Source organism: Macaca thibetana, chromosome 5 (assembly GCF_024542745.1).
Source record: "Macaca thibetana thibetana isolate TM-01 chromosome 5, ASM2454274v1, whole genome shotgun sequence".
Classification (NCBI taxonomy): Eukaryota; Metazoa; Chordata; class Mammalia; order Primates; family Cercopithecidae; genus Macaca; species Macaca thibetana.
In genome coordinates this window covers 144,761,577-144,788,952 of record NC_065582.1, presented here as the reverse complement: position 1 = coordinate 144,788,952, position 27,376 = coordinate 144,761,577, and the positions used below count along the sequence as shown (strand labels likewise).

At 36.1% G+C, this 27,376-nt stretch overlaps 1 protein-coding gene across 2 annotated transcripts; it reads left to right on the top strand.

Moving 5' to 3' along the window:
- TMEM33 (transmembrane protein 33) lies at positions 1 to 27,124 on the top strand. Of its 2 annotated transcripts, XM_050791558.1 has the most exons (8): positions 6 to 130; positions 325 to 393; positions 3,459 to 3,553; positions 4,049 to 4,236; positions 8,762 to 8,829; positions 9,819 to 9,952; positions 14,993 to 15,076; positions 20,105 to 27,124. In XM_050791558.1, exons 2-8 carry the CDS (start codon positions 349 to 351, stop codon positions 20,232 to 20,234), a joined length of 744 nt encoding a protein of 247 aa, XP_050647515.1. In that variant the 5' UTR covers positions 6 to 130; positions 325 to 348; the 3' UTR covers positions 20,235 to 27,124. The 2 variants fall into 2 exon arrangements, with proteins under 2 accessions (XP_050647516.1, XP_050647515.1); XM_050791559.1 differs by lacking the exon at positions 20,105 to 27,124 and adding an exon at positions 19,805 to 20,056 and having other exon boundaries at positions 1 to 393.
- Positions 27,125 to 27,376: the final 252 nt, after the last annotated feature.

Genomic DNA, 27,376 nt, shown 5'->3' with positions numbered 1-27,376 from the left:
AATGAAAGGAGCACTTCCGGGTTGGGCCATAACCTGGAGCCGGCGGCGTAGGTTGGCTCTCTAGGGCTTCACCCTTAAGCTCCGCCTTCGCTCCCGTCTTTCTGGAAACACGGCTTTGATCTCGGGACAGGTACCTCGCGGCTGCTGCGGGTGCCCTGGATCCAGTAGGCTGCACCGGGCGAGCGAGACCCTTTCCTGGTGGAGGCTCAGAGTTCCGGCCGGGTGCATCCGGCCTGTGTGTGGCGCGAGGCAGGGAAGCCGGTACCCGGGTCCTGGCCCCAGCGCTGACGTTTTCTCCCCCCTTTCTTCTCTCCGCGGTTGCAGCGTTGCAGACGCTAGTGTGAGCCCATGGCAGATACGACCCCGAACGGCCCCCAAGGGGCGGGCGCTGTGGTAAGTGCGAGGGCAGGGTAGCCTGGCTTGATTTGCAAGAGTTAGGAAGAAGCAGGAAGTGTTGCGAGTCCCGAGGCGTTCCAGAAGCTCAGTGCTTTCAGGACTGGGATTAATGAGTTGGGGTGGGGAAGTTGGAACGGGGAGAGGGGAGGTCCTGAGCGAAGATATGGAGGGAACTACAAGTTTGTTTCCGAAGCGACAATAGACTGACTGCAGCTCGTGGCCCTCACCTGTATGCCATGGAAATTGGGCCTCCTTTCCTCTTCTCACACCTCCGTCTCTTGTTTATCGTAGGCCCCAGGGTTAAAGATGCCACATGAGGTTGTGCCATGACACGCATGATCCATGACACACACCACGTGGAGCACACGGGTGCTGGCAAAGAACGTTTCTGCCTAGTATATACCATTGTATATACAAATTATGCAAAAGGAGGAGAGCGGTGGTCTTTTTCTTCTTCACTTTGTTCTTTATGAAGAGAAATATCATTATGCTTTTGTAAATTTTTTAAGATGCTGATCTGGAACTAACAAGTTATTTGTGCCCGGAGCATTATTGTCCTCTACTTTTTAATCCATAAATAGTTAAGTATTCTTCTGTGTGACCACAATGCAGTTACCACATTTGAGAAATATTACCTAATATAAAGTCCATGTGCAAATTTCCATAATTGTCCTTTAAAGCTGCTTTCTCCTCATCCGGGATTCAGCCAAAAAACATGCATCGATGGCCGGGCACAGTGGCTCACTCTTGTAAGCCCAGAACTTTGGGAGTCCAAGGCAGGAGGATCGCTTGAGTTCAGGAGTTCGAGACCAGCCTTGGAAACACAGCGAGACCTCATCTCTACTAGAAATCAAAAAAATTAGGCGGGGCGTGGTCGCTCAAGCCTGTAATTCCAGCACTTTGGGAGGCCGAGGCGGGCGGATCGCTTGGGCCCGAGAAGTTGAAGCTGCAGTGAGCTAAGATCGCACCACTGCACTCCAGGTTGGGCTATAGAGCAAAACCTCCTCTCAAAACAAACATAAATTAGCCGGTCTTGGAGGTGCGCACCTATAGTCCCGGTATAGTCCTAGCTACTCGGGAGGCTGAGGCGGGGTGTGCTGCTGCGCTCCAGCCTGGGGTGACAGAGGGAGACCCTGTCTCAAAAACCATGCATTAAATTTACTGTCTGTATCTTGTTTACTCCCTTTTAATCTAGGAACAGTTCTGCCCTCTCCTCCCCTTTTTTATCTTTTAAGATACTGATAGTTGTGAGTCCAGACATATTTTGCAGCATATATGTGTATCTATATTATATATCAGGAAGCATTTTACATTGGTTTATCCGATCATTGCAGAATTTGATCATTTGATTAAGGTGGTGTCCACCAGTTTCTCCATTGTAAAGATTCCTTTTTTCCTTTCTAACTGAAGTGTTCTTTGGCATGATACTGTGAGACTGTGTGAATATTGCTCCTCAACAATTTTTCACCTAAAGATCTAGTGATTTTGGTTTTTTTTTTTTGCCTGAGCTATTTATTAGTATGATGGTTGGACAGTTTACTCTTAAAAAATGTATACCAATACACTTTCTTAAACTTTTAAAATTGTCTAATAAAATATACATAAGTGTGTACAAAACGAAACGCATAGCTCAATGATTTATTGCAGAATAAACACCCTGAACAAATAGATTTTAAGGAGAATGTTCTAAAACTAACTTTCAAACTGTGGTGCACAGTTGTAATATTTGTTGAGAAACTGAGCACAGTAAGCTGGATTCATCCTTCACTTGATTACTGCTAATCATTTCAATTTACTGGAGTCACAGTATGGTAAGTCTGGATTTAATAATACATCCAAGTTGTATTTCATATTTCTGAAATTACCTACATGTGGGTTAAAAAGACATACAATAGAACAGCCTGGAATTTTACAATGTACTTGCATTTTCCCCTCAAATTTTTCATAGTTTTTTTCAAAAGATAATGAAATTAAATTACGTAGAGCAGTGTTTTTAGACTTCAGGTAGACCCGTTAGTGAGTTGAGAAGTCAGTTTAGTGAAAATACCAGCTATTTTTTAAAAATTAAATAGAAAATGTCAAAATCCATTATGTACAGTAGGGTAAATATTGTTTGTGAAACTTTTGTTTATATATCTATGTATATGGATCTCGATGTTAAAATTACTTACGAAGATCCTAGACAAAACATGTAAAAGCCACTTTAGAATTTGAATATAAGATACATTTTAATGAGAAAACAAATTTTAAGATTCTGCTTTAGTGGTAATAGACATAGGTATTGGGGGGAAGCAGCAAAGGAAAAGGCAGAATGCGAAAAAACTGGAGAAGAAAATGGTATACGGATGTTTAATCTAGCACTATTGAAACTAGGGTAAGACGGTGGGGGAACATGGAGGTGATAAAGAGAGTGGTGTAATCAGAGAGGCAGGTGGCCATTTAATACCTGTCAGCCGTATTTTGAACACCTACAGTATGCCAGGCTCTTGTGCATGTAGGTAGATTACAAGGCGAATGAGTTCAGTTGTTACTACTATCATGGTTTTATATTTCTTCTTCAAAAGGTTTCTTTAATCCAAACTGGCTTTATGTGATGTTTTACTCAGCTCTGAGACCTACCTATTCAGATTTGAGAGTTTTTGCTAAGAATAGGCATATGGATCTCTTGAGAGCAATTAGTTTTTGTTTAATGTTCTTTTAAAATAGAAGAAGCCAATATTACAAGTATTAAAGGAATACAGACAATTGTAGTTGAATTTCTGTTAAGATTATTTTTTCTAATTAATTAGTCTTTGCATTTTTTCAAATGTCAGCTGATGTTTTTCTGTTTATTTCTGTTTAAGTACTTCTTGTGCTTTCTACATGAAAACTATAAGGTGTTCGGACTTGTCATTAAGCGTATACATGAAACATTTAATTGCCTTAGAGTTTTCACCTAATGATCTAAAAAACGAATGGAGCAAGATTAAAATATTTTGAGTAGACATAAAAACCACACAGTCTTGATGCTTAAAAACATAATTTGCAGGCATAGCTTACAGTATTTTTCTTTTTAAATTTAGCAATTCATGATGACCAATAAACTGGACACGGCAATGTGGCTTTCTCGCTTGTTCACAGTTTACTGCTCTGCTTTGTTTGTTCTGCCTCTTCTTGGGTATGTATTATACATATTGCTGCCTTTGATATTCAGTTGTTGAGTCAGTTTATCTGGAATGCCTTTTATGTGTAAGACTTGTTAACCTGTAAAGGGTTCAGGGACAAATAAAATACAAGTTCCAGCCTTAAGATACTAACAACCTAATAACACTGTCAGTTAGAGGAATATTTTATATCTTGTGAAACTAACACATTGAAAATCCAAGGAAAAATTGATGTGTGGGAATGAGATAAGTTCATGTTTTTTTCACTTTTACTTCTTACTTGATGGAAGATCCTGCTTTATAAAATTCAGTTTTATAAATTGATTATAAAAAATTCAGTTGGACGTATATATGAAGTGATGCTATTAAAAAGGTAGAATAAGTTCATGTAATTTTTTTCTATTGACAAGTGATTTAGGTGTTGTGCAATTATGATGCAATTCACAAAGGAGGAAGAGACGCTGCAGTTGTTTATGTCTCATGATAACCTCTCCTCTGGTAATTTGCAGGTTGCATGAAGCAGCAAGCTTTTACCAACGTGCTTTGCTGGCAAATGCTCTTACCAGTGCTCTGAGGCTGCACCAAAGATTACCACACTTCCAGTTAAGCAGAGCATTCCTGGCCCAGGCTTTGTTAGAGGACAGCTGTCACTACCTGTTGTATTCACTCATCTTTGTAAACTCCTACCCAGTTACAAGTATCCTTTTCTACCTTTTTAACAATGAAATTGCCAACTAAGTATATAGGAGATCTCTTCTGATTATTTCAGCAATGAAGGCATTCCATGAAGTCTGGGTTTGTTCTTGGCACTTCATTTGAATGAAGATATGTTTAGCGTAAGAATTTCTGACTTTTAAAATGTGAAATGTAAACTTTGAAGAGCTGATTTAGGAATTTTAAACTATCTTTGTTCTTGCCTCTTGTAATCTTCTCTGTTAGAATGGATATTTTCAAATTCTGCTTCGAAGTATAAGCTTATGCAGAACTTACTTTAATATTTAAAATTTTTTTCATTTAATTCACATTTTTGGCAAAGTGTCATGTCTTGCTTTAAAAAAGAGAGGTCCTCAGCTCTTTCTATCTTAACCCCCAGTGAACTAGACACAAATGCAATTTAACCAAGAAATAACTTATTTAAGCAGGGAATGAGATAAATCAAAGAAGTTAATATTTGCTGTGTATAGAGTAGAAAATAAGGACACACATGGATAATCTGTGAAGCTAATGAGAAATAACTCGTTTGGAATTTGTATGTTTTCACATTTCAAAGGTGTGTTGTGGGATGATACTGGGTATTCCATAAAGGAGGGGGAAAAATAGGGAAGAGGTTCTATAGTGAACGCTAGGTTAAACTTTTTTTTTTTTTTGAGACAGGGTCTTGCTCTGTCGCCCAGGCTGGAGTGCAATGGCGCGATCTTGGCTCACTGCACCCTCTGCCTCCTGGGTTCAAGCAATTCTCTGCCTCAGCCTTCTGAGTAGCTGGGAAATACAGGCGCCTGCCACCACACCCGGCTAATTTTTTTGTATTTTTAGTAAAGACGGAGTTTCACCATATTTGCCAGGCTGTTCTTGAACTCCTGACCTCATGATCCACCTGCCTTGGCCTGCCAAAGTGTTGGAATTACAGGTGTGAGCCACCATGCCCGGCCAGGTTAAACATTTTTAAATAGGTTCTTTACTATAGGGACTTTGGTATTCTAACGTGTGTTGTGAAACTAAGAGAGTTACCAGGGTTTTTTAAACTTAACTGTTTTGGTTTTTTTTCCTGTAGATTATCTCTGCGAATCATTTTGTGCATTGAGAAGTGCTGCTCTGAGAGCTTTTGAATATTATGATACATCTATATGTTATGTAAAGCACAATAAAATATTCCTCTGAGACTGAATATTACCTATTTAGATACTTATGCTCATGAAGTATCAAACTTTTAAATAGATTTTTATAAGTCTTAAGCAAAAGAAATAGGAGGAAACAGAAATTTCCTGAGCACCTATTTTGCCAGTATAAGGACTTGAATTTAGGCCAGGCACGGTAGCTCATGCATGGTGGCACTTTGGGAGGCCGAGGTGGGCGGATCACGACGTCAGGAGATTGAGACCATCCTGACTAATATGGTGAAACCCCATCTCTACTAAAAATACAAAAAATTAGCTGGGCATGGTGGCACGTGCCTATAGTTGCAGCTGCTCAGGAGGCTGAGGCAGGAGACTCGCTTGAACCCTGGAGGTGGAGATTGTAGTGAGCCAAGATCATGCCACTTGCACTCCAGCCTGAGCGACAGAGCGAGACTCCATCTCAAAAAAAAAAAAAAAAAGAACTTGACATTTAATCTTTGTAGCACTCTAAAAAATATACCACTCATTGTGGTATATTTTTAATAAAGATGCTGATTTGCTGATTATCAGTATCCACTTCCCACATATTGGCTAGTAAGTAGTAATGCTGAAAAGGTCTTTCTAACTTAAAAGCCCTACCTGATCTACAGTTAGTGGGTGAGTAACACTTAAGTGTACATTAAAGATATTTCTTTCTCTATGTGGGTAAAGCTGGTAACTTCATTTACATGTTCATTATATAGAGATTCCCTTTAAATTACATGCTTCACTGAGATAATATGGGTAGTTTGAAATGTAAGGATAAAATTTTTCCTGTTTCAATGCATGGGTCTGTAATGTCCCGTCATAATTTGTATTGGTTCATTTTTAGGTAAAACTTATTAAATGATTATTATACTATGACTGTAAATGATAATCACATTTGTTTGGCATATTATTGGCTTGACTGGCCTCTGTTGATTGAAGTGCTTTGCAGTCACCAATGTTAAAATTCTAGACTTTCTGAGCTATAACAGGAAGTTACGTAGAGATTTTTGGTCATGCCTTTTAGTAGCTTAAAATTTCTTCGGAGGGAGAAATAGAAATGACAGAAAATGTGTTTTAATGTCAGGTAAACTGAATACATCAATAACTTTGGGAACAGTGCCTTACACAGATCAGAAAGTTTTGTTGAGTGAATCCTGAGGTCTTGCCAAATGAGACTCATGACTAGTGAAGAAAGCCTTTCTGCCTTTTTATACAGTTGGTTATTTGGTAGCCCCTCTTTCCTGGGAATGTTGAAGATTAAGGATTTCCTATTCCTTAAATTCTTAAAAAGGGAATGTAGTAAACAGTGGGAATAACATAAACTAGTAATTGGCAGGAAATGCTAATCTGATTATTAAGGTGATATGGTAATAAATAAAAGTGAGCCCAAAGTAATATTACAGACTTGCGTTCTGATTTTTGTTCTTATAAAGGATAACAGGTACTTAGGGCATTTCACCTCTTACCTTTTCTAAATACATTGTATTAATAGTTTAAAAGTGATGTTGAAGACTAAGATTATGAATCTCTTAACAAGGATTTGTGAACTATAGAATGTTAGAGATAAAAGCCTCATTGGAAATTTCTAGCTTTGATCTCTGCATACTCATTTGCCAGAGCATGAAACTTGGCCTAGGAAAATTAGGTTAGTGACAGAGTCAGGAGTGGAACCCAGGTATCTCGACTCCCAATTCAGGGCTATATTTTCACTACCTGACACTGCCCCTTTTATTGAATTCAGTCTGGATATGCGTCAAAGTTCGAACTGAATTCTTTAAGGATCAACAGAGTTTTATAGTGACTTTAGGAGATAGTTGTAGCTTCCATCAGTTTCAAAGTAGTCTATGATTCATTAAAAATTTTAAAACTTTTTATATACATATATGATCCCTACTTAGGAAATGGACATTTTTCTTAATTCTTGTTAGAGGTGGGAACAAGTTGGTCAGGATATTAATTTGGAAAACTATGTTAGAGAGTTATGGTTCTTCTAATACTTGGATATAGGTTGGTGTCTTGCTTGTCAGTTGGAAACTGGGTCCCTTGGATTCCTAAATGAGTTATGGTTATAATGAATTTGATACTCAGATTATGTTATGGCAATCACCATTTCCTGTCATATCAGGCCTTCAGTTAGTATACAAAAATACAATGGTTCATTTCTTAGGAACTGCTAATATTTTTAGGACAAGTATTTTTGCCATTTGTGATTGACTAACAGTCTATATCATTTTGTGGAACTACTTGACAATTTTTTTTTTTAAATCAACCTGGTAGAAATTGGGGTGGAGAATGGGGTCTTTTGAACAATTTCCATTTTACAAAAAGCTGAATGAAAAATATGTTTATTCATGGCATAAAGCCAAACAGTTGGATTCAAAAGGATTCTTTCCTTATGTCTGTAATTAAGCTGTTAAGAGTTTCAATTGACTGTATACAAAGCAAAATATATACTGCCATTTTAATTTTTACAAATTGAGAGCATAACTGTAACAACTTGTTAGGTGGTATAGTATCTCAAAATTTTAGAGTCTTTGTAGGAAAGAAGTAATAAAAGATCTTTAGTCTTCGGGACTAAAAATTTGTGAATTACTCTTTAAACCATTACCTTAGACTCTTTCCTCAGTATTTGAGATTGTGAAAGCGCTATAAAACTACTGTGTTTGAAGGGTAAGTTAGAGTGACCAAGAAAGCCGTTGTAGGGTTAAAAGCTATAACCCTTTGGGGTTACCTAGATTTCAATTTAATTTAGCAAGTGTTTAAATTGTTACCCAGTAGAAATGAATGAAAAAGCTTTTTCACTATTAATTTTTGTCATAAAAAGAACTGTGAATTGGCCGGGCGCAGTGGCTCACACCTGTAATTCCAGCACTTTGGGAGGCCGAGGTGGGCAGATCACCTGAGGTAAGGAGTTCGAGACCAGCCTGGCCTACATGGTGAAACCCTGTCTCTACTAAAAATACAAAAATTAGCTGGGCGTGGTGGCAGGTGCCTGTAATCCCAGCTACTCGGGAGGCTGAGACAGGAGAATCGCTTGAACCCAGGAGGCGGAGGTTGCAGTGAGCCAAGATTGCGCCACTGCACTCCAGCCTGGGGGAGAAGAGTGAGACTTCATCTCAAAAAACAAGCAAAGAACAAACAAACAAACAAAAAAACCTGAATTTTAGAAAATGAAATAGTTTACTTTCTTCTTTATAGTTAACAAAATTTGATTTGGCTTAAAGTGTATCAGTAAAACAAACCATTCCACTGAACTCATTTTAGCAGATGTTTCAGATCTGTATATTTGGACATAATACATAGTCTGTTTTGCAGAATACTTGATGACTTTTAAATGTTTTCCTTAATTGTTTTCTTTAGTGAGTATCTTCCCAGTCTTGTTATTCTCTTTGCTTCATGCTGCCACATATACGAAAAAGGTCCTTGATGTAAGTAAAACTGCTGCTTGTCTGACTTCTGAATTACAGATCATTAACATGAATTCTCATTCTAAGACATTTTGGTATTTGTCACAAAAAGTCCTTCCATTCCTTACAAACTTGTTATGAATTATTTAGTGATTTGAAAGTTTTAAGTTTAGAAATGTTTATTGAAGTTTCACAAACTAGAACATTTTATAGATAAAGGATTGCACTTAATATCACCCCCCGGTCTCCAGGGGACTTTTTCAAGTTTGAAATAGATCTATTTTTTTGAAACCTGTGTCTCTAAAGTTTGTTGAGTTGTCAGATCTCTTGTTCTGTCAGTGTTTAATTCTGGCATACCAGATAAGTTGAGTGTACTGAATAAATCTCTTTTACATTAATTTTCAGAACTGCTGCTTTCCTGAAATTCTTTCTTATTGCTAGGTTGGAGCATTAAACCTAACTTGGCATCAGACCATTGACAGAATATACTGAAATTTGAATTAAAATATCCAGGCAAATTTACCAAGCACATTTACAGTATATATACTGAAATTTGAATTAAAATATCCAGATTTATGCTTTGTATTGGCCTTTTTCTTTATCCCTGTAATTCTTTGGTCACAGCAGTAATTACATTGCTGTATAATTCCAACATTAGCTAAGGAAGGAGTCACAGATATTTTAACTGTATTACTGGATAGTCAGATTTTGTCATGGTTAGAGAGAAATAACCACTATTTTTTGTTAAATAATCATTCTTGAGAAAAAGCAGCTAAGAATGAAAAGTACTTTTACCAAAGTTGTTTTTTATATTAAGTCTAAATATATGAAAAAGCAGGAAAAATACTATATTTGTCCTTAAATGGTTTGTGAACTTTGTACCATCATTTCCAAAGTAGTATATTTGATTGTATTGCCTGTTGGATAGGCTATTTACTTACAGAAAGAAAGTATTTATTGTTATCAGAAATGCTTCACTTATTTCTAATGTTGGTTTTCTTTTGTTTTAGGCAAGGGGCTCAAATAGTTTACCTCTGTTGAGATCTGTCTTGGACAAACTAAGTGCTAATCAACAAAATATTCTGAAATTCATTGCTTGCAATGAAATATTCCTGATGCCTGCCACAGTTTTTATGCTTTTTAGGTAAGGAAAAATTGTATTTGTTTTGGGAGGCTGATGAATACACATAATAAAGGTAGAAACTCAAGTTTTATTCTGTTTAAATCTGTTGAAGGTAGGTATTGACATGTAGAGCTAGATGAATCTTAGCAGTCGCCTAATCTAACCTTTGTTGTTTATAGTAGAGAACTTGAAATATAGTAGACCTAGGAATTTGTCTTATTTCTTGTGATTTATCATTTAACATTTTAAAAATTACTTTCATAGTTACCACCTTTGAAAGAATCATGAAGTCTAATCTAGTCCGTTCTGTCACTATTGAGATGATGTTTCTTACACTAGAGAAAAACTTTTAAAATTATGTTCTTATATTGACTACTATCACCTTATTTTGTTTGTATCTTAATTATAGAAGTAATACGTGAATAAAGAAAGCCATCCTTTTAAAAGTGTGAACATTAAGATAGTATTGACCTCTGCATTGAAATTCTTGCATTACATTTTAAAACAATACACCTTGCTACCCAGATGATTGCTTTATCAATTTTTAGTTTTACAAGTAAAGAGACATTACAGATAAAAGCTAAAATAACATTTGACTATATGAATCCTAGTTGCAATTTTGTCCTCTTCCCAGAGGTGTAAGGAGTTTAATATGTGTCTTACGTATGTAGTCCTTTAAAAATACTTATAGAAATTTGTAGAACATATATATTGTGGATGTGGAGTTTTGTTGGTTAATTTGTTTAGTTCTTATTTTACATCAAAGATGTTATTCTGGCTAGGCATGGTGGCTCACACCTGTAATCCCAGCACTTTGGGAGGCCAAAGTGGGCGGATCACTTGAGATCAGGAGTTCAAGACTAGCCTGACCAACATAGTGAAACCCTGTCTGTATTAAAAATACAAAAATTAGCTGGGCATGGTGGTACATGCCTGTAATCCCAGCTACTCGGGAGGCTGAGGCAGGAGGATTGTTTGAATCCAGGAGGTGGAGGTTGCAGTGAGCTGATAACATGCCACTGCACTGCAGCCTGGGCAACAGAGTGAGACTCTGTCTCACCAAAAAAAAAAAAAGGTGTTATTCTGTACCTTTTTCCCCCTTGTATGTTTTCATAACCTATTTGATTTGGCATATCCAGTTCTGTTTTGTTTTTTGTTTTTTTTTTTTTTTTTTTTTTTTTTTTGAGACAGAGTCTCACTCTGTCGCCCAGGCTGGAGTGCAGTGGCCGGATCTCAGCTCACTGCAAGCTCCGCCTCCTGGGTTTACGCCATTCTCCTGCCTCAGCCTCCCGAGTAGCTGGGACTACAGGCGCTCGCCATCTCGCCCGGCTAGTTTTTTTGTATTTTTTAGTAGAGACGGGGTTTCACCGTGTTAGCCAGGATGGTCTCGATCTCCTGACTTCGTGATCCGCCCGTCTCGGCCTCCCAAAGTGCTGGGATTACAGGCTTGAGCCACCGCGCCCGGCCTGTTTTTGTTTTTTTTAAAGCCATATAGAATTCCAGCTTATCTCCTGATCATGGAAATTTGTTTCCAAATTTTTAGTTTTTCAAATATTGACCAGTAAATATTTTTTACCTGCTTATACTTAATGCCAGTGTTTTCTTTAACATAGATACCAGAAAAGATTTTGCTAAGTACAAGCTAGGTGCCTTTTGTGTTTAATGGACCATGCTAAATTATTCTTTAAAATGTCTGTGTTACCTGTTTTTCATAATCTTGTTAGTTTGTAACAAACTGTCATTATTGATTTTATAGTTATATTTTATAATTTTAAATGTACCTTGCTTGATTAACTAGTGAAGTTTTCATGTACTTGACAATTACTTCTTTCCATAGCAGTCTCTTCAAACTAAGAACAGAGTTTTATAGATTTCCTTATAAACGTATATCTGTTTCATTCTTTTAAGTGGTGCTTTCTTCTGAGAACTCCAGGACTGGCAGGTGTTGCTTAAGTTGTGTGGTCCCAACTAGATTTGATGCAGTTGTATTTGTAAATTAACTCTAAAACCTTGACCCTAAAATTTAGTAAAAGCCTTCTCTTCTCCTAGAAGCTGAAAGCATATAAAAGAAAAGGGTAATGTAATCTGGAACAACAGAAAAAGGGACAAGATCAACATTCTAATATTTTTCCTATCATTTATAGGTTTTTCTTTTCACCTCTTTCTTTTGTGATCCTGATCTACACTTAGAAACTTTAATTATTAATTAGGAAAAGGAACTTTTTGCCCTTACTTTTTAAATTCATTTTTCTGGGGTTTTTATGTCACTTAATCCTGCTTTTGGGTCAGACCAGGTTCTGTGATTTGTTTCATGTAACTAGATGGAAGTTAACATGGTAGATACCAGGCCGAGCACGGTGGCTCACGCCTGTAAACCCAGCACTTTGGGAGGCCAAGGCGGGCAGATCACGAGGTCAGGGGATCGAGACCATCCTGGCCAATATGGTGAAACCCCCGTCTCTACTAAAAATACAAAAATTAGCTGGGCATGGTGGTGCGCGCCTGTAGTCCCAGCTACTCGGGAGGCTGAGGCACGAGAATTGCTTGAACCCTGGAGGTGGAGGTTGCAGTGAGCCGAGACCATGCTACTGCACTCCAGCCTGGTGACAGACCGAGACTCACTCTCAAAAAAAAAAAAAAAGGGTAGGTACTGAGACTAGTTTTTTTATATGGGTATAATTGATATCTATATTCTGAAACCTCCAGATTCTGTTTAGTAAGCAAAATAATTTCTTATGTTCCTGTTAAATCAGATTAAGATAATTTTAATGAAATTCTGAGATGCCATGCAAACTTAGACAAAGACTTCACTTTGGAACGATAGTGAATTTTTTGTTAGGAGCACCAGGTTTTGACTGCGTTGGTACGTTGAGTTGTGCTCCTTAAATGTTTAATTTAAACGTTTATTTGTACAAACTTACTGTCTTAATTTTTAAGATTACTGTAAAGAAGATGAGACTTTACCAGAAATGTTTAAATAAAGAAATCATTTTGTTTGTTTGAAAACTTAAAATCAGCTTATACTTCCTATTAGGAAAAGCTGTTAATGCCTTAAGTAGGTAGCTTGAATATAACCTAAATAATAAAATTAAGAACAATCTTACATTACTGCTATTCCTAATATGCTACCCTTTGTGGTAGACACACAGTCTAATATTAGGAGGCTTTATCAAGTTGTATTTGCACCAGTAATGCTTCAAGCTCTGTATTTAAAAATTGATGCATAGTCTATGAGTTATCTTACATATGCATTGTGCACGTGTGCAAAGACAGATAAAAAGATCATTGTAGGCCGGGCGCGGTGGCTCACGCCTGTAATCCCAGCACTTTGGGAGGCTGAGGTGGGTGGATCACGAGGTCAGGAGATCGAGACCATCCTGGCTAACACGGTGAAACCCCGTCTCTACTAAAATACAAAAAATTAGCTGGGCGTGCTGGCGGGTGCCTGTAGTCCCAGCTACTCAGGAGGCTGAGGCAGGAGAATGACATGAACCCGGGAGGTGGAGCTTGCAGTGAGTGGAGATGCTGCCACTCCACTTCAGCCTGGGAGACAGGGAGACACCGTCTCAAAAAAAAAAAAAAAAAAAAAAAAAAAAAAAAAAAATATATATATATATATATATATATATATATATATCTTTGTAGCTTTATTTCTAATTGACTGGAGCCACCCAAATATTCATTAGTAGGGAGTTTGTTACATAATAGTCCAAGCATTAGATGGTATATTTGAAGCTGTAAAAAAGATTTAGGTAATTTATGTATTGTGATATGGGATAATCACCAAGATATAATAAGTTAAACGTAGTTGTGTAGGGTATTCTCCATTTATATTTGTGGGGCATGTGTGTGTAAGGACATAGATATGTTTCTGTCTCAGTTTTTTGGGAATGATAAACCATCTCTGTCCTAGAGTTGTTAAACAGATTTAGTGAATTATAAAATGAGCACTATCTTAGTGTTAGTCATTATATACACTTGTATATATACATTTCTGAAAGGACATATTTGAGACTGTGGTATAAGTTTGAGGAAAGGGCTAATTTGTATGATGGGAAACTTGTTTTTTAAGTGAATGTTTTCTATTTCTATTTTCTGTGTTGTGTCTCTTACATTTACACTTTAAAAAGATAAAAATTTGTCAAATTATTGGGGAAAATGGATGTTGCATTTGTTTAGCGGTAAGTTTGTAATCGTGTAAATTATTTTTGTTACGAAAGTAATACAATTAAGAAGAAAAGGCTAAAAAATTAACCTAATAAAACACATTTTGCATCTTGATATATTTCTTCCAATTTAAAAAATATAGTTGTAATAATATGTATAGTTTTATATTCTGCTTTTTTCAAAGTTGCTATGTAATTTTCATAACCAAGATTCTAGGTAGTTGCATGTTAAATCTATTAAATAACCGTAATGTAAGTTGTTTAATTCTGCTTCACCGTAATGTAAGTTGTTTAATTCTGCTTCACATTAGGTTGTTGCCACATTTTGTTTGTAGTTATTTCAGTGAATGTCTTAATTCAGATAGTTTTTCTTAGGGAAGAATTCCAGACTTGGTATTTCATAAACATATATATAATTCTTGGGGTATTGTAATTGTGTTTTTTAACCAAGAACAATAATTAGTATAGGCTATGTAGATTTACTAATGAGCCAGTGTAATTTTTGTGGTTGGCGGGGGAGTGTTTGTTTTTTTTAATATATATAAAATAAGTCACTTTTTATTTGCATATTTTATGAAGATTTACAACTTGATTTCATCAATTAGTAATTATGGAAGTATTTATGTAACATTTTCTGATTTATTTGGTATTTTAAAAAATTTCAAAAGTGGTACATACAAGAATACATCTGTAAAAATTTAACATTTTACTCTTTACCAATCATATACATTCTTTTATATCCAAAGATAACTTGGATTTAGACATGATAGATTTCACTATGACCATTTGATGAATGAAGATACACATATTCTCCAGTTGAATTGCCTTTAAGTTTTGAGAGCATACACATGAATTAATAATGTATATTTATCTCCCTTGTATTTTTTTATTTCAGTGGTCAAGGAAGTTTGCTCCAACCTTTTATATACTATAGATTTCTTACTCTTCGATATTCGTCTCGAAGAAATCCATATTGTCGGTAAGCTGATGATTATTTTATGCATGTTTTATTTGTTGAGAGTATTATGAATATATAGTATTTGTAATTCTTAAGAGTTACTTAGCTAATGTGTTAGAATTTAGAAGCAAGCAGTGTTTCGGTAATTTTAAGTTGTAGGCCTTAGAATGTAATGGGGTTGGTGAGGAAGTGGTTGTATTTCTTTTTGGAAACATAGACTGCAGTTATCTAAGCCACCTCTACAGCACTGCTAAAACTTAGCAAATTTTAAAATATGTAGGACATAGGTTTCATTCTCAACTTTCCTAGTTGAAGGAAGAAAACACATGTCAATTACATAAACAATGATTAGGATACAGTATTCACTATCCAATAGGTAATGAATGCCATACGTTTGCTTTATTATATCAGTACTGCAGTCCATAGAAGGGAGATATCATTGGGCCAGAAGATAGATGAGCCCAGGAAGGTTTCACAAAATTAAGATTGTGGGAGGAATAAAACTTTTGAATAGTGAAAATAGGGAAAACCATTTTAGGTGGGGAAATAGTAGGAGCAAGAGAGACAAGAAGCACAGGCCATATTTGAGGAACTTTATTTAGAGCTGTTTTGACTCTAATGGAGATTCCGAATGGTGAATTGCTGGAGCTAAGATTAGAAAGGTATATTGGAGCCATATTATAAAACTTCTTGAGTTTTAGGGTAAGATGTTTGGAATTTATCTTTTAGGTGAATGGGAATGATGGTTTTGACATGGTCAGATATTCTTCTGATAGCCTTGTGCCAGAAGAGTTTGAAGCAGAAAAATGGGGAAGCAGAGAAATTTTAGGGAATTACTGTAGTTTTCAGGAATGGAGGCTTAAATTAATATACACTAAATTATACATTCTGATCTCAAGCATTGGAGTAAAACTAAAATGAATAGATGTTTTTAATAGCTTTAAAAATGATACTCAGATACTAATATTAACATAGTCTATTTTCAAGTTTAAAATAATGGAGTAGAATTCAGCCAGAAATCCAATAAGTGCATTACAGCAATCTGTACATTATATTTTCATGAGTACAGTAAAAAGAACTTGAATTTGAATGCTGATCCATCATTAACTAGTTGTGTGAGTAGGCAAGTTATTTAAATTTGGATTTCTTCACTGGTATAGGAAATAACTCCTTCTGGGGGTGAAGTGAAGTAATATTTTAAAAGTACTTCGACTGTTACATTCTTACTAGTTTATTTTTGTTATTCTATGATCTGATTTTCCGTTCAGAGTGTTTTTGTGCTAATAGACAATGTCTTTTTTATAATACTTTCTAAAATAGAACTTACTTTAGACATTCGTTCTTAATGAGTCTGTGGTAGCAAATTAACATTCATTTTTACTTGATTTCATGAGTTTTAGCCTTTTTTCTTTCTGGTCCCTATATTCATTTCAGACATTATGTTATAGTTTTTTGCCCTGACATCTGTTATTTTAATCAGCACATTTGTTTTTCTGTGCTTCTTTGTGCCTCCTTCGCCATTCCTATTTTCTCCATATACCCTTAAATCATATTAGTACATCTAGAATTTAGTTTTCAGAGGACTGAAAAGGAAAGAATAGCGGTGAATCAAGATAACACAAATATGTGCTAGTAAACATCTTCAAAGCTCTCTTACAAGCACCCATTTTTTTTTTTTTTTTTTTTTTTTTTTTTTGAGACAGAGTCTCACTCTGTCCCCCTTGCTGGAGTGCAGTGGCCGGATCTCAGCTCACTGCAAGCTCCGCCTCCCGGGTTCAGGCCATTCGCCTGCCTCAGCCTCCCGAGTAGCTGGGACTACAGGCGCCCGCCACCTCGCCCGGCTAGTTTTTTTGTATTTTTTAGTAGAGACGGGGTTTCACTGTGTTAGCCAGGATGGTCTCGATCTCCTGACCTCGTGATCCACCCGTCTCGGCCTCCCAAAGTGCTGGGATTACAGGCTTGAGCCACCGCGCCCGGCCAACAAGCACCCATTTTAATCAAAACTATTGGAAAGGTAATGGAAAATATTTCAACTTGTAAATATTGATAAACAGGCTATAAAACTATATTTTCAATTCTACACTTTTTTAAATTAAAGGTTTTGAGACCATCTGTATTCACAGTTTGTACCATTTTCACTATGATATTTATTCTCAAGTTGGTGGTTTCAGTTCTTTTTGGATATCTAGTACAGATTGTCTATAGCTGTGCTGTCCAATACAGCACAGCAACCACATTTAACCATTTAAATAAAATTCATAAAACTTAAAACTCAGTTCCCTTGAGCACAGTTCACGTGGGTACTCAAAAGCCATATATTGCTGGTGGAAACTGTGAGTCAGCACAGATATGCAAAAATTTTATCATTGCTCAAAGTTCTCTTGTCAGTGCTATTAAGGAACTCTGTAACTTGGTCTGTCAGCAGAGATATGCAACAATTTTATCATTGCTCAAAGTTCTGTTGTCCGCGCTGTTAAGGAACTTTCTGACTTGGTCTGTGCCAGTGATGCAGCCAGTAATAAAAGAACTAGCTATGTTACTTTAGTGAAAATGATTGACTTCATTAGTCCTCATATCTTCTAGCTTTATTCATTTGACTGATTGGTTAAAACAGGGATTGTATGTTGATGAACTTACGTGGAATTAAAATATCTTCTTTCAGAGGTATTCACTGCTGAGTAAATTAGACAGCTATGTAAGTCAGTGTGATGATGAAGGTGCTCTGAAAGTATAGAGAACAGAGACAAATGAGAATTCACTGAGGAGGTGGGGACATAAGCCAAATCTTTAAAGAATGAATCTGAGTTCTGACACATGGGTGCCTGAAAAGTGCTTAGCATACTTGAGCTCAGGAAGTATATAGAGGATTGATAAATATTTCTGTCCAGAAAGGTAGATGGTAGAAAGCACTACATCATGAAAGGGTTTGGATTTTATTTTGAGATAAGGAGAGCCTTTGAAGATTGTAACATGGAGAGATTGGGAACCCCCATGATGAAATCTGATTTAGAAATATTCTAGAAAATGGATTGCAAGCTCACCAAGAGAAGAAAAATACCAATTTGGAGACTGTTAGAGTAGTCTAGAGCCTGAACTAATCCAGTGGTAAAAGGAAAAGGGGACAAATATGAAAGATATTAGGAGGTAGGATATTAGGGCTTGAGAGAAAAGAGTAAGTTAAAGACCCGCGGGTTTCTGGCCTGGAAGCCTAAGAGAGTTGTAATGGTGCTCTCACGAAGACAGGAGATACAGGAATGTCAGGTTTTGGAAAATTATGCATTACTCCAAATATTATTATTTCTGTCTTTCTGTGCAAGCATATTGAATACTTGTTTAGAAAAGTAATTTGTTGCTTTTTTTCTAACCATAAAAGTAAAAGAGGACACAGAAAGGTAGAATAGGAGTTGCATCTTTATACAGGATGAGTCAACACATAAGGTGAAAATTGTGAATGATTAAAATTACCTTTGATGATCCTTCATATCACTTATAAATGTCAGTACAGTATACATGATTTTGTGTATACTAGCCTGTATAATGTATGTGATGTGTACAGTATGTAATAATACTTTGTAGGCAGTGAGCACAGTTAAGGCATAGGCAAAGCCCACATGGTTTTGGGCACAAACATGTAACATAAGTCCATGATAGGAGCGAGGGCAGGGAGTGGCAGGAGATAGGATAGAAAATTAGATGGAGACTAGATTGTGGAGGGTATTGGGTGTTATGTTGAGGACTTGGGCTTTAGTCTGAAGGCATAAAAGAGTCATAGTTCAGTGTTATGATCCAACTGGGAAGTTACATTTACTGAACATCTGTGTCATATTTAAACTTCACCACAACTCAATTATTTTACAGAAGAGGAAATCTCTGAGGGGAAATATGTACATTTAGGGAAATAGTAGGTGAATAAGTATATAACAGTGCCCATGTTATATATTTTTTCTTGTTCTCTTTTAAAAAACTAGTTGAAATTGCGTAAGTTAAATGTGAAAATGTGACTCTAAAGACAAAATATATAATTTTAAAAATATAATCTGAGGTTTTAGAGCTAGCCATTTATTAAATACCTTTGTTAAATGAGTGTTTCCACCCATAAAAGATGTAGATGTTGAGTTTGAGAATTTCATTGTGTGTATTTTGTGTTTTCTCTACAATGAATTCTAGTTTTTCTTTTACTTCAAATTCTAATGGCTGTGATATATTCCTTCATCAGCATTTGTTTAGCATTAGAGGCATACTTCAGAAATATCGTGGGAGTGGTTCCAGAACACCACAATAAAGTGAATATCACAATAAAGCTGTCAGATGAATTTTTTGGTTTTCCAGTGCATACAAAAGTTATGTTTGCACTCTACTGTAGTCTGTTAAGTGTGCAATAGCATTACTATCAGCAATAAGGCTGTTTTGCTTTCTTATCATTCATCCGTTCACAGAAATAGCACTTTTGATTTCCTTCAGGAACTTTTCCTTTGCATTCACAGCTTGGCTATTTGGCACAAGACGTCTAGCTTTTGGCCTGTCTTGGCTTTAGCCATGCTTTTTTCACTAAGCTTAATCATTTCTAGTTTTCATCCAGAGTGACAGACATGGGAGCCCTCTTTTCACCTGAGCACTTACAGACCATTGTAGGGTTATTAATTGGCTTCATTTCAATATTGTGTCTCAGGGAATAGGTGGGTCTGAGGAGAGGGAAAGAGACCAACCAGGAATGGCCTTGATTAAGTGCTTTGTCTTATATTTGTGCAGTTTGTGGTGCCCCAAAACAGTTATAATAGTAACACCAAAGAGCATGATCACAGATCACCATGATAGATACAGTAATAATGAAAACATTTGAAATAGTGGGAGAATTGGCAAAGTGTGACGCAGAGACATGAAGTGAGCACATGCTGTTGGAAGGTGGCGCTGATAGTCTTGCTGTATGCGGTGTTGCAACAAACCTTCAATTTGTAAAAAATGAAATATCTGTGGAGTGCAATAAAATGAGGTAAGCCTGTGTATTGCTTTTTCCTTGTGTTTCTCAAAGAAAACTATTTTATCTTGCAGGACCTTATTTAATGAACTGAGGATTGTTGTTGAACACATAATAATGAAACCTGCTTGCCCACTGTTTGTGAGAAGACTTTGTCTCCAGAGCATTGCCTTTATAAGCAGATTGGCACCAACAGTTCCGTAGTTTAACATCTAGTTAAGCTACAAATATAGTATAAGCATTATTAGCAGCTGGTACTTCTGCTAGGGGTTGTAAATTCCAGGTGTTACACTGACCTCAATCCAATTTACATAATTTACATAAATGCATCTCAGTGGAAAAATAATCATTTTCTTGGCATGTTAAATCAAGCTTAAAAAGTTTTGAGAAAATTTTACTGCGCTGTGTTGCTAATGGTTAAAAAGTCTGTATCTAGTGATACACATACCAATTTTTTAAAAAAGATGCTGTTGTGCCTATATCATGAAGTACATTTATTTCTCTTGTAAAAATAGCTCTAAAATTTGTTTCAACCGAATTGGTAACCTGAGTTTATATCTGGCATGAGTTCATTATGGTCATAAACATATGTGAATTCAGTACATTTTGAGACAGTATTCTATCATTCAGTAATTTTGGTTAACGATTTTAACACTTCTCCATGTATTTAATTTCAAATTGTTTTTTAATTGCTTTTATGCTGCTTTGTTAGGACAGATGTGTTTTGAATGTACTATTATAAGAAGAATTCTGTGTATCTTAAACTACGACCTTCTAAAATTTTATTTCCATAAGTACTTCTGTGGCCTTGAGTATTTTTTAAAAGGCTCAACTGTAAGCCTCTTAGCCAACTGGATAAATATTTGGGGTCACCTTGCCATTGAAAGCAGAAAGCAGTTGTGACACAGCTTTCCCTTCAGAGAGCCATTGAGAAACAGTTCTCAAATAGGAAATCCTTCTTTTACTAATGCGGACATATAGATTATTCATATTATAGTTTGTAGAACTACCTAGTTCAGAATCTTGACTGCCAGTTTTCTTGGTTTCTTAGGCTTAAATTTTCATTGACCATTGAAACAGTTTAGATGCCTTTTGAAAGGAATGTAACGAAGATTTAGCCTCTGACTATATGTGTGTCTCTTCTGAAATAATAATGGAGAGTATACTGTAGATTACATGTTTACCCATCAAATCTGACTTAAAAGGTTAAACGGAAGGTTTTATAAGTAAGGTAATTGATTGGAATGGAGTAGGGGGAGGAGTTGTGGGGGAATAGTGTGCATTTCAGTCTCTTAATGCATAGATAAATTTAGGGGAATTGGATGTATTATGCCACTTTGATTTGGGTTGTAAAATGTGTTAAATCCTGTTCATTGAACTCCCATCAACTCTTTTATAAAATACATGCTGATCTTCGTTACCGTTGCATGATTGGAAATGTTTAAAACATTGTACAGTTTTAGTACAGAGTAGTGTAATGGTTTTTGTGACCAGTTTTTGTCTGCATGTAATTTGAATTTCTCAAATACATTCATTAGTAATTTATCAGTAACATTAGTTTTATTTTTGTTCATCTTCCTAATCTATAAAAAGGGGATATTCTTAGGATAAATACATGAAAAATTATACTTGATAGCTTAACTATAATCAGCTATTTTTGTATTTTTGTAATATTTGTCCACAAAGTTGGAGAAGCAGCCTCATAATATACAGTTGATTTTGTGTGTATGTGGCTAGTCTTATTGTCACTGTATAAGTAATCTAATGGTTTTAGAAACTAAATTTTCTAGAGCAATAAAATGACTATAATGTTAAGTAAACATAACATTGATTTTTAATTATGTTTTTAAAAATGAAGTCTTGAATTATGTCAAGAAATTTTGGCAGCTGAAGGCTTTTCCTATAATTTAAAAAAATCTTTTAGATTTATAGAAGAGTCGGAAATGTACAAGAGAGGTTTTTTGTTTTGTTTTTGTTTTTTGAGACAGAGTCTCTCTCTGTCGCCAAGGCTGGAGTGCAGTGGCGTGATCCTGGCTCACTGCAGCCTCTGCCTCGCGGGTTCAAGTGCTTCTCCTGCCTCAGCCTCCCAAGTAGCTGGGACTACAGGTGCACGCTACCATGCCTGTAGTCCCAGCTGTATTGTAAAAATACAAAATTTTTGTATTTTTAGTAGAGATGGGGTTTCACCATGTTGGCCAGGATGGTCTCGATCTCCTGACCTCGTGATCTGCCTGCCTTGGCCTCCCAAAGTGCTGGGATTACAGGTGTGAGCCACCGCGCCTGGCCTAGAAGAGTTCTTTTGCATACCCTTTACTCAGCTCCTCTCATGTTAACATTTTACATAACTGTAGAACGTTTATCTAAAGTAAGATATTAGCCCCAGAACAATACTACTAACTGAAGTATAAAACTTATTTGAATTTCAACAGTTTTTTTTTCATTTCTTATTTTCCTTTTGTGTGCTCTGTTTATACCGTGATCCATGATTTTTTTTTTTTTAAATCATGATTATCTTTTAAAGATCTGTGTGTCTCTTTTTTGAGTTTTTTCTTTTTATTTTGAAAAGTACTGTTGGTCAAGATAATTGGTCAGTAATCCATGTTGGTTTTAACAAAAAGAATTTTAACATTAAAACTACTGCAATATAAAACAACACTGTGCTTTAAATTGAGGTTTTGTGTCATTATAGCAGAATTACAATATTTCTGATATACTCATGTTTGACAAGTTGAAACAGATTTGTTTCTTAAAGGAAGGTTTAATATACAAAAAATGTACTCTTAAACTCATGAAAAAGTAAGTTTTACAATTTAAGCATTACTAGATGTTTAGTTTGCATGAACTCATAGTTAGAAATTCTGCAATAGAAATATCTACAACCAGCTGATTTGGAATTTGAAATTACAGTGTTAACATGTATACCTATCAAATTAAAATTAAGGAAATAAAATAGCAATATATAGAATGAATGTAGTAAGAGAAATTAACTCTTTACTGCATTGTTCAACTTATTGTTAATTACAGGTTTAAAAGAAGTTCATTTAACATCCAGAGTGTCTAATTCTTCAGGAAGTGGTGTAGTACCATTGTTCTTCCAGCACTTAAATATTAAACCTTTTTGGATAGATGGAAGCCTTATACAAAATCTACTTTATTTTAGCAAGGATTCTCTGTCCTTTTGTATATTTGGTACCTTATTAATTTAAACTCTAATATTAATCAGTCTAAAGAGAAATTTATTAAGTGCAATTTGTATTTAGTTTTTTTTTTTTTTTTTTTTTTTGGGAATAAAATTCAGAGGTAGATCCTCCTGGAAGAAAGAAAGCAAGCGAATTTTTAAAGAAAGTTAGACTTCTGCCGGGCGTGGTGGCTCACGCCTGTAATCCCAGCACTTTGGGAGGCCGAGGGGGGCGGATCACGAGGTCAGGAGATCAAGACCATCCTGGCTAACACGGTGAAACCCTGTCTCTACAAAAAATACAAAAAATTAGCCGGGCGTGGTGGTGCGCGCCTGTAGTCCCAGCTACTTGGAGGCTGAGGCAGGAGAATGGCGTGAACCTGGGAGGCGGAGCTTGCAGTGAGATTTCACCACTGCACTCCAGCCTGGATGACAAAGCGAGACTCCGTCTCAAAAAAAAAGAAAAAAGGAAAGTTAGACTTGAATATTTAAGAATGTCCTTTACAGAGAACATCAAGGCCAGCTATAATATTAAACTAAAAATTATGAAAAATTAATAGATTCTGTTATAGAGCTAAGAATGATGAAATTATCAATACTTCCTTCTTCCTAAAAATCCAGATCAAAACTTCAGGTTAGGTTTCTAAGTTTAGGACATGAATATTATTTTTTCTGGAAAAGAAGATGAGTATATGTGTAATAAGACAAGTAGAACTGAGAGATTTTTTTTAAAGTTTTAGTTCAAAATAACATTAATTTTGAGAGATTGAGGTGAAGAACCTTAACTAATGCTAATGCTTAGGAGTTTATTTTGATTAACATAGTTATTCTGACCACCACCTCTTCCTTCCTCAACCTCCTTAGAATCTGACAGTCTCAAAGCTGTCACACAAATTAGACTAATTTTGACACTTTGAAATGAAAACTTCAAGGAAGAAGTAGCCACGGACAGTTACGTTTATAATCAGTAGGTGGCACTCTTTCCTCAGGTAGCCCCCCATTCTCACATGGTGTGTTTGAAGGTTAAATGCCACCAAAAGTGCTGAGTCAGCTATAAAACTAAGTCCCTGAATTCCATCACTCTTTTAAATATGTAATCATTCAAGATTGAAAAAATACTAAGCATTTTTTGTTTGCTTGCTTGTTTGTTTTTGAGATGGAGTTTCACTCTTATTGGCCAGGCTGGAGTGCAATGGCGCCCTCTCAGCCCACTGCAACCTCCACCTCCCAGATTCAAGCAATTCTCCTGCTTCAGCCCCCCAAGTAGCTGGGATTACAGGTGCCCGCCACCATGCCTGGCTAATTTTTGTATTTTCAGTAGAGACGGGATTTCACCACGTTGACCAGGCTGGTCTTGAGCTCCTGACCTCGTGATCCGCCCGTCTCGGCCTTCCAAAGTGCTGGGATTACAGGCCTGAGGCACCACACCTAGCCTACATTTTTAAAATACTGAATTATTCAAAAGAAGTACCCTGTCAATATGTGCTTTCTAGGAAAACAGTAAAATAGGGCACAATTTGGAGTGACATCATTAAGATCGTGGTCCATCCAGTTTTTTCTTTTCATGCTAAGTGCCTAAATCACCGAAACACACTAATATAAAATTGTACTTTCTCCTTCGTTTTCAGATGTGTAGGAAAATAGTACTTAAAATGTTTTCATTATAATTTTGTAGGTAGACTAGATATAGCCAGTTCAACCTCTTAAAATTTAGACTTTTGATAGTAATATAAAATTTGTAGATATTATATGAGGAATGGTACCTAGATTTGAAAATTAAGCTTGGCTTATAGAGACAACTAGTTTTCTCTCTCTCTCTCTCTCTCTCTCTCTCTCTCTCTCTCTCTTTTTTAAGACAGATTCTCTCTCTGTTGCCCAGGCTAGAGTGCAGTGGTGCAGTCTCGGCTCACTGCAACCTCTGCCTCCTGGGTTCAAGCGATTCTCATGCCTCAGCCTCCCTAGCAGCTGAGACTACAGGCATGCACCACCATGCCTGGCTAATTTTTGTATTTGTAGTAGAGACAGGATTTCACCATGTTGGTCAGGTTGATCTTGAAACTCCTGGCCTCAAGTGATCTGCCCGCCTCAGCCTCCCAACGTGCTGGGATTATAGGTGTGAACCACTGAGCCTGGCTGAGACAACTAGTTTCCCTTAACAACTCACTGGAATTATCTAGGATTAGGAGAATTCCAGAGACTATATGATATTATAGCTCGACATTTAGTATACCAAAGGCATACCTGTGTAAATCTAGGAGTTATTTCCAGAGATTGTTTTAAGGAGCAGTCTTATATTCAGGGTAGAAAGTTATGATTGGATCTTCTATGAAGGAGAAGAAAGGAGCTGCTAAGAGTTTGGGAGGTTTCCTGGTAATAACTATTCTAGGAAATGTTTATGTTCTAAGGCAATGTTCACATGGGTTCTTTAGAAGGAACATGTTCAAGTGTGATGGATTAACTCTATAGCCTTTCTCCTCTTGTGCATGTAGGAAATCTGACCTGCAATGTGAGTTGATGTCACAACAGATAAAGAAAGCACAGTATTTTAAAATCTAAAGCAGATTCCTTTCTTAGAAAACAATAGGAAAAAATTATAGGTGGATATCTTTACTGAGATCTAAGTTAGCTCATATTCCAGGAGAAAGAATGGCCTAAGAATCATTTCATTCTATCTAGCCTTCTGAAGCTACTCACTTGATATGCTTAGCACTTTGAAACTAACCTTTTTTTTCTTGGTTCATGACAGTTTAGTTCCAATCATTTACTATTTTCTCTTGTAACTGTTAGAACAGTTCCTTTTGACATTAAGTTTTGCCTACATACGTATTTTTTTAAGTTGAGACCAAATCAGTGAAGTGTTGAGCAAGTATCATTTATGATGTGTGTATATTGGAACAAATGTAAAAGGGTTACAAAGATTAGAAACAGGGTCATAACAAATGGTTTGATTTATAAATGCATTACTTTTGGTGCTTTATATAATGGCATATATTGAACTAAAAATTTGTATAGACAGTATGTCAGCATTTCTTAGTAACTTCTCTTGAATCCATTTTTAATATCTAATATTGTACAGGTTGGAGGGTTACATTCTTCAGGCCAATGCTATCCAGACTATATAAATTTATAAAATAAATTGAAAAATTCATTCCCCTGTATTCAAGACCAAAGCACATAAATGCTAATGTAGAGCTCAGAGGGGAAATATAGTTCTCCTGCATATCTGAGAAAATGTGAAGTCCTTTCAAGAAAATCTAATAAACATAATAATCATAGCCTGCTGACACTAAGGAAAAAGGACCTCATTCACTCTTTCTTTTATGCAGCGATTTACTGGTCCCTACTGATTTCCAAATTGGATCACGGTAGTAAATTATCCATGCTGGTACCTGTGAAAGTAAGCCCTGGGATCCATATTTGTTTTGTGTTCTGCTTAAATCAGCAAGAATGATAAATTTGATGGTGTGAAATTGGAAGTATCAAGGGCTTTCTTTGGTGATTGAGGGAAATAATGTCTCTACTTGTAATTTATTGTGACCCTTTTTCGCTGTATGTGCTTTGTATGTCTAATATTTATTTCAATGCAAATTAAATTGTTCATCTGCATTGTTATATCTAAGATTTTATTGATGTTAAAATCTAATTGTGGAATAAAAATCTCTCTGGATTTAAGCAGATATAAAAATGTTATCTTGCAAAGAACTAAGAACATTTGTAGTTAGAAATCAGCTTTCCTTTGAACTTAATTGCCTTTTTGTTAGAATAAGGTGAATTCGAACACACTTCTCTTATCCTCAGCCCATCACAAATAATAGAGATGCCGTGATTTTGAGGTCTGATGTGAAACAGGGAAAAATGTGATCTAAGGGTAACTGGGAAAAAAAAAAGGAAAAAAAAATTACGTTGATGTCTCAGCTGTTTGCTTGATTCTGTACTTTTTCTTAATCTGGTGAAATTTATACTCTAGAGATGAGTTATAGCCCTATAATGGTTCACAGTATGCAGTATATCCAAAGTCATCAGTCAACGCAGGATAACAGAGAAATATATTTCCCTTCTAGGTGTTTAGAATTGACACGTAGAATTTTCTGTGGCTTTTTAACAACTGGCAGTAAGCAATACACAGTACAAGGAAGTTAAATCCTTGTCTATTTGGAGATTGTAATCT

Coding starts and splice junctions, on each gene's coding strand:
- TMEM33 (XM_050791558.1), top strand. CDS start 349: ATGGCAGATACGACCCCGAACGGCCCCCAAGGGGCGGGCGCTGTG. Junction 4,237..8,761: donor AAACTCCTACCCAGTTACAA/GTATCCTTTTCT, acceptor TGTTTTCTTTAG/TGAGTATCTTCCCAGTCTTG. Junction 9,953..14,992: donor ACAGTTTTTATGCTTTTTAG/GTAAGGAAAAAT, acceptor TTTTTATTTCAG/TGGTCAAGGAAGTTTGCTCC.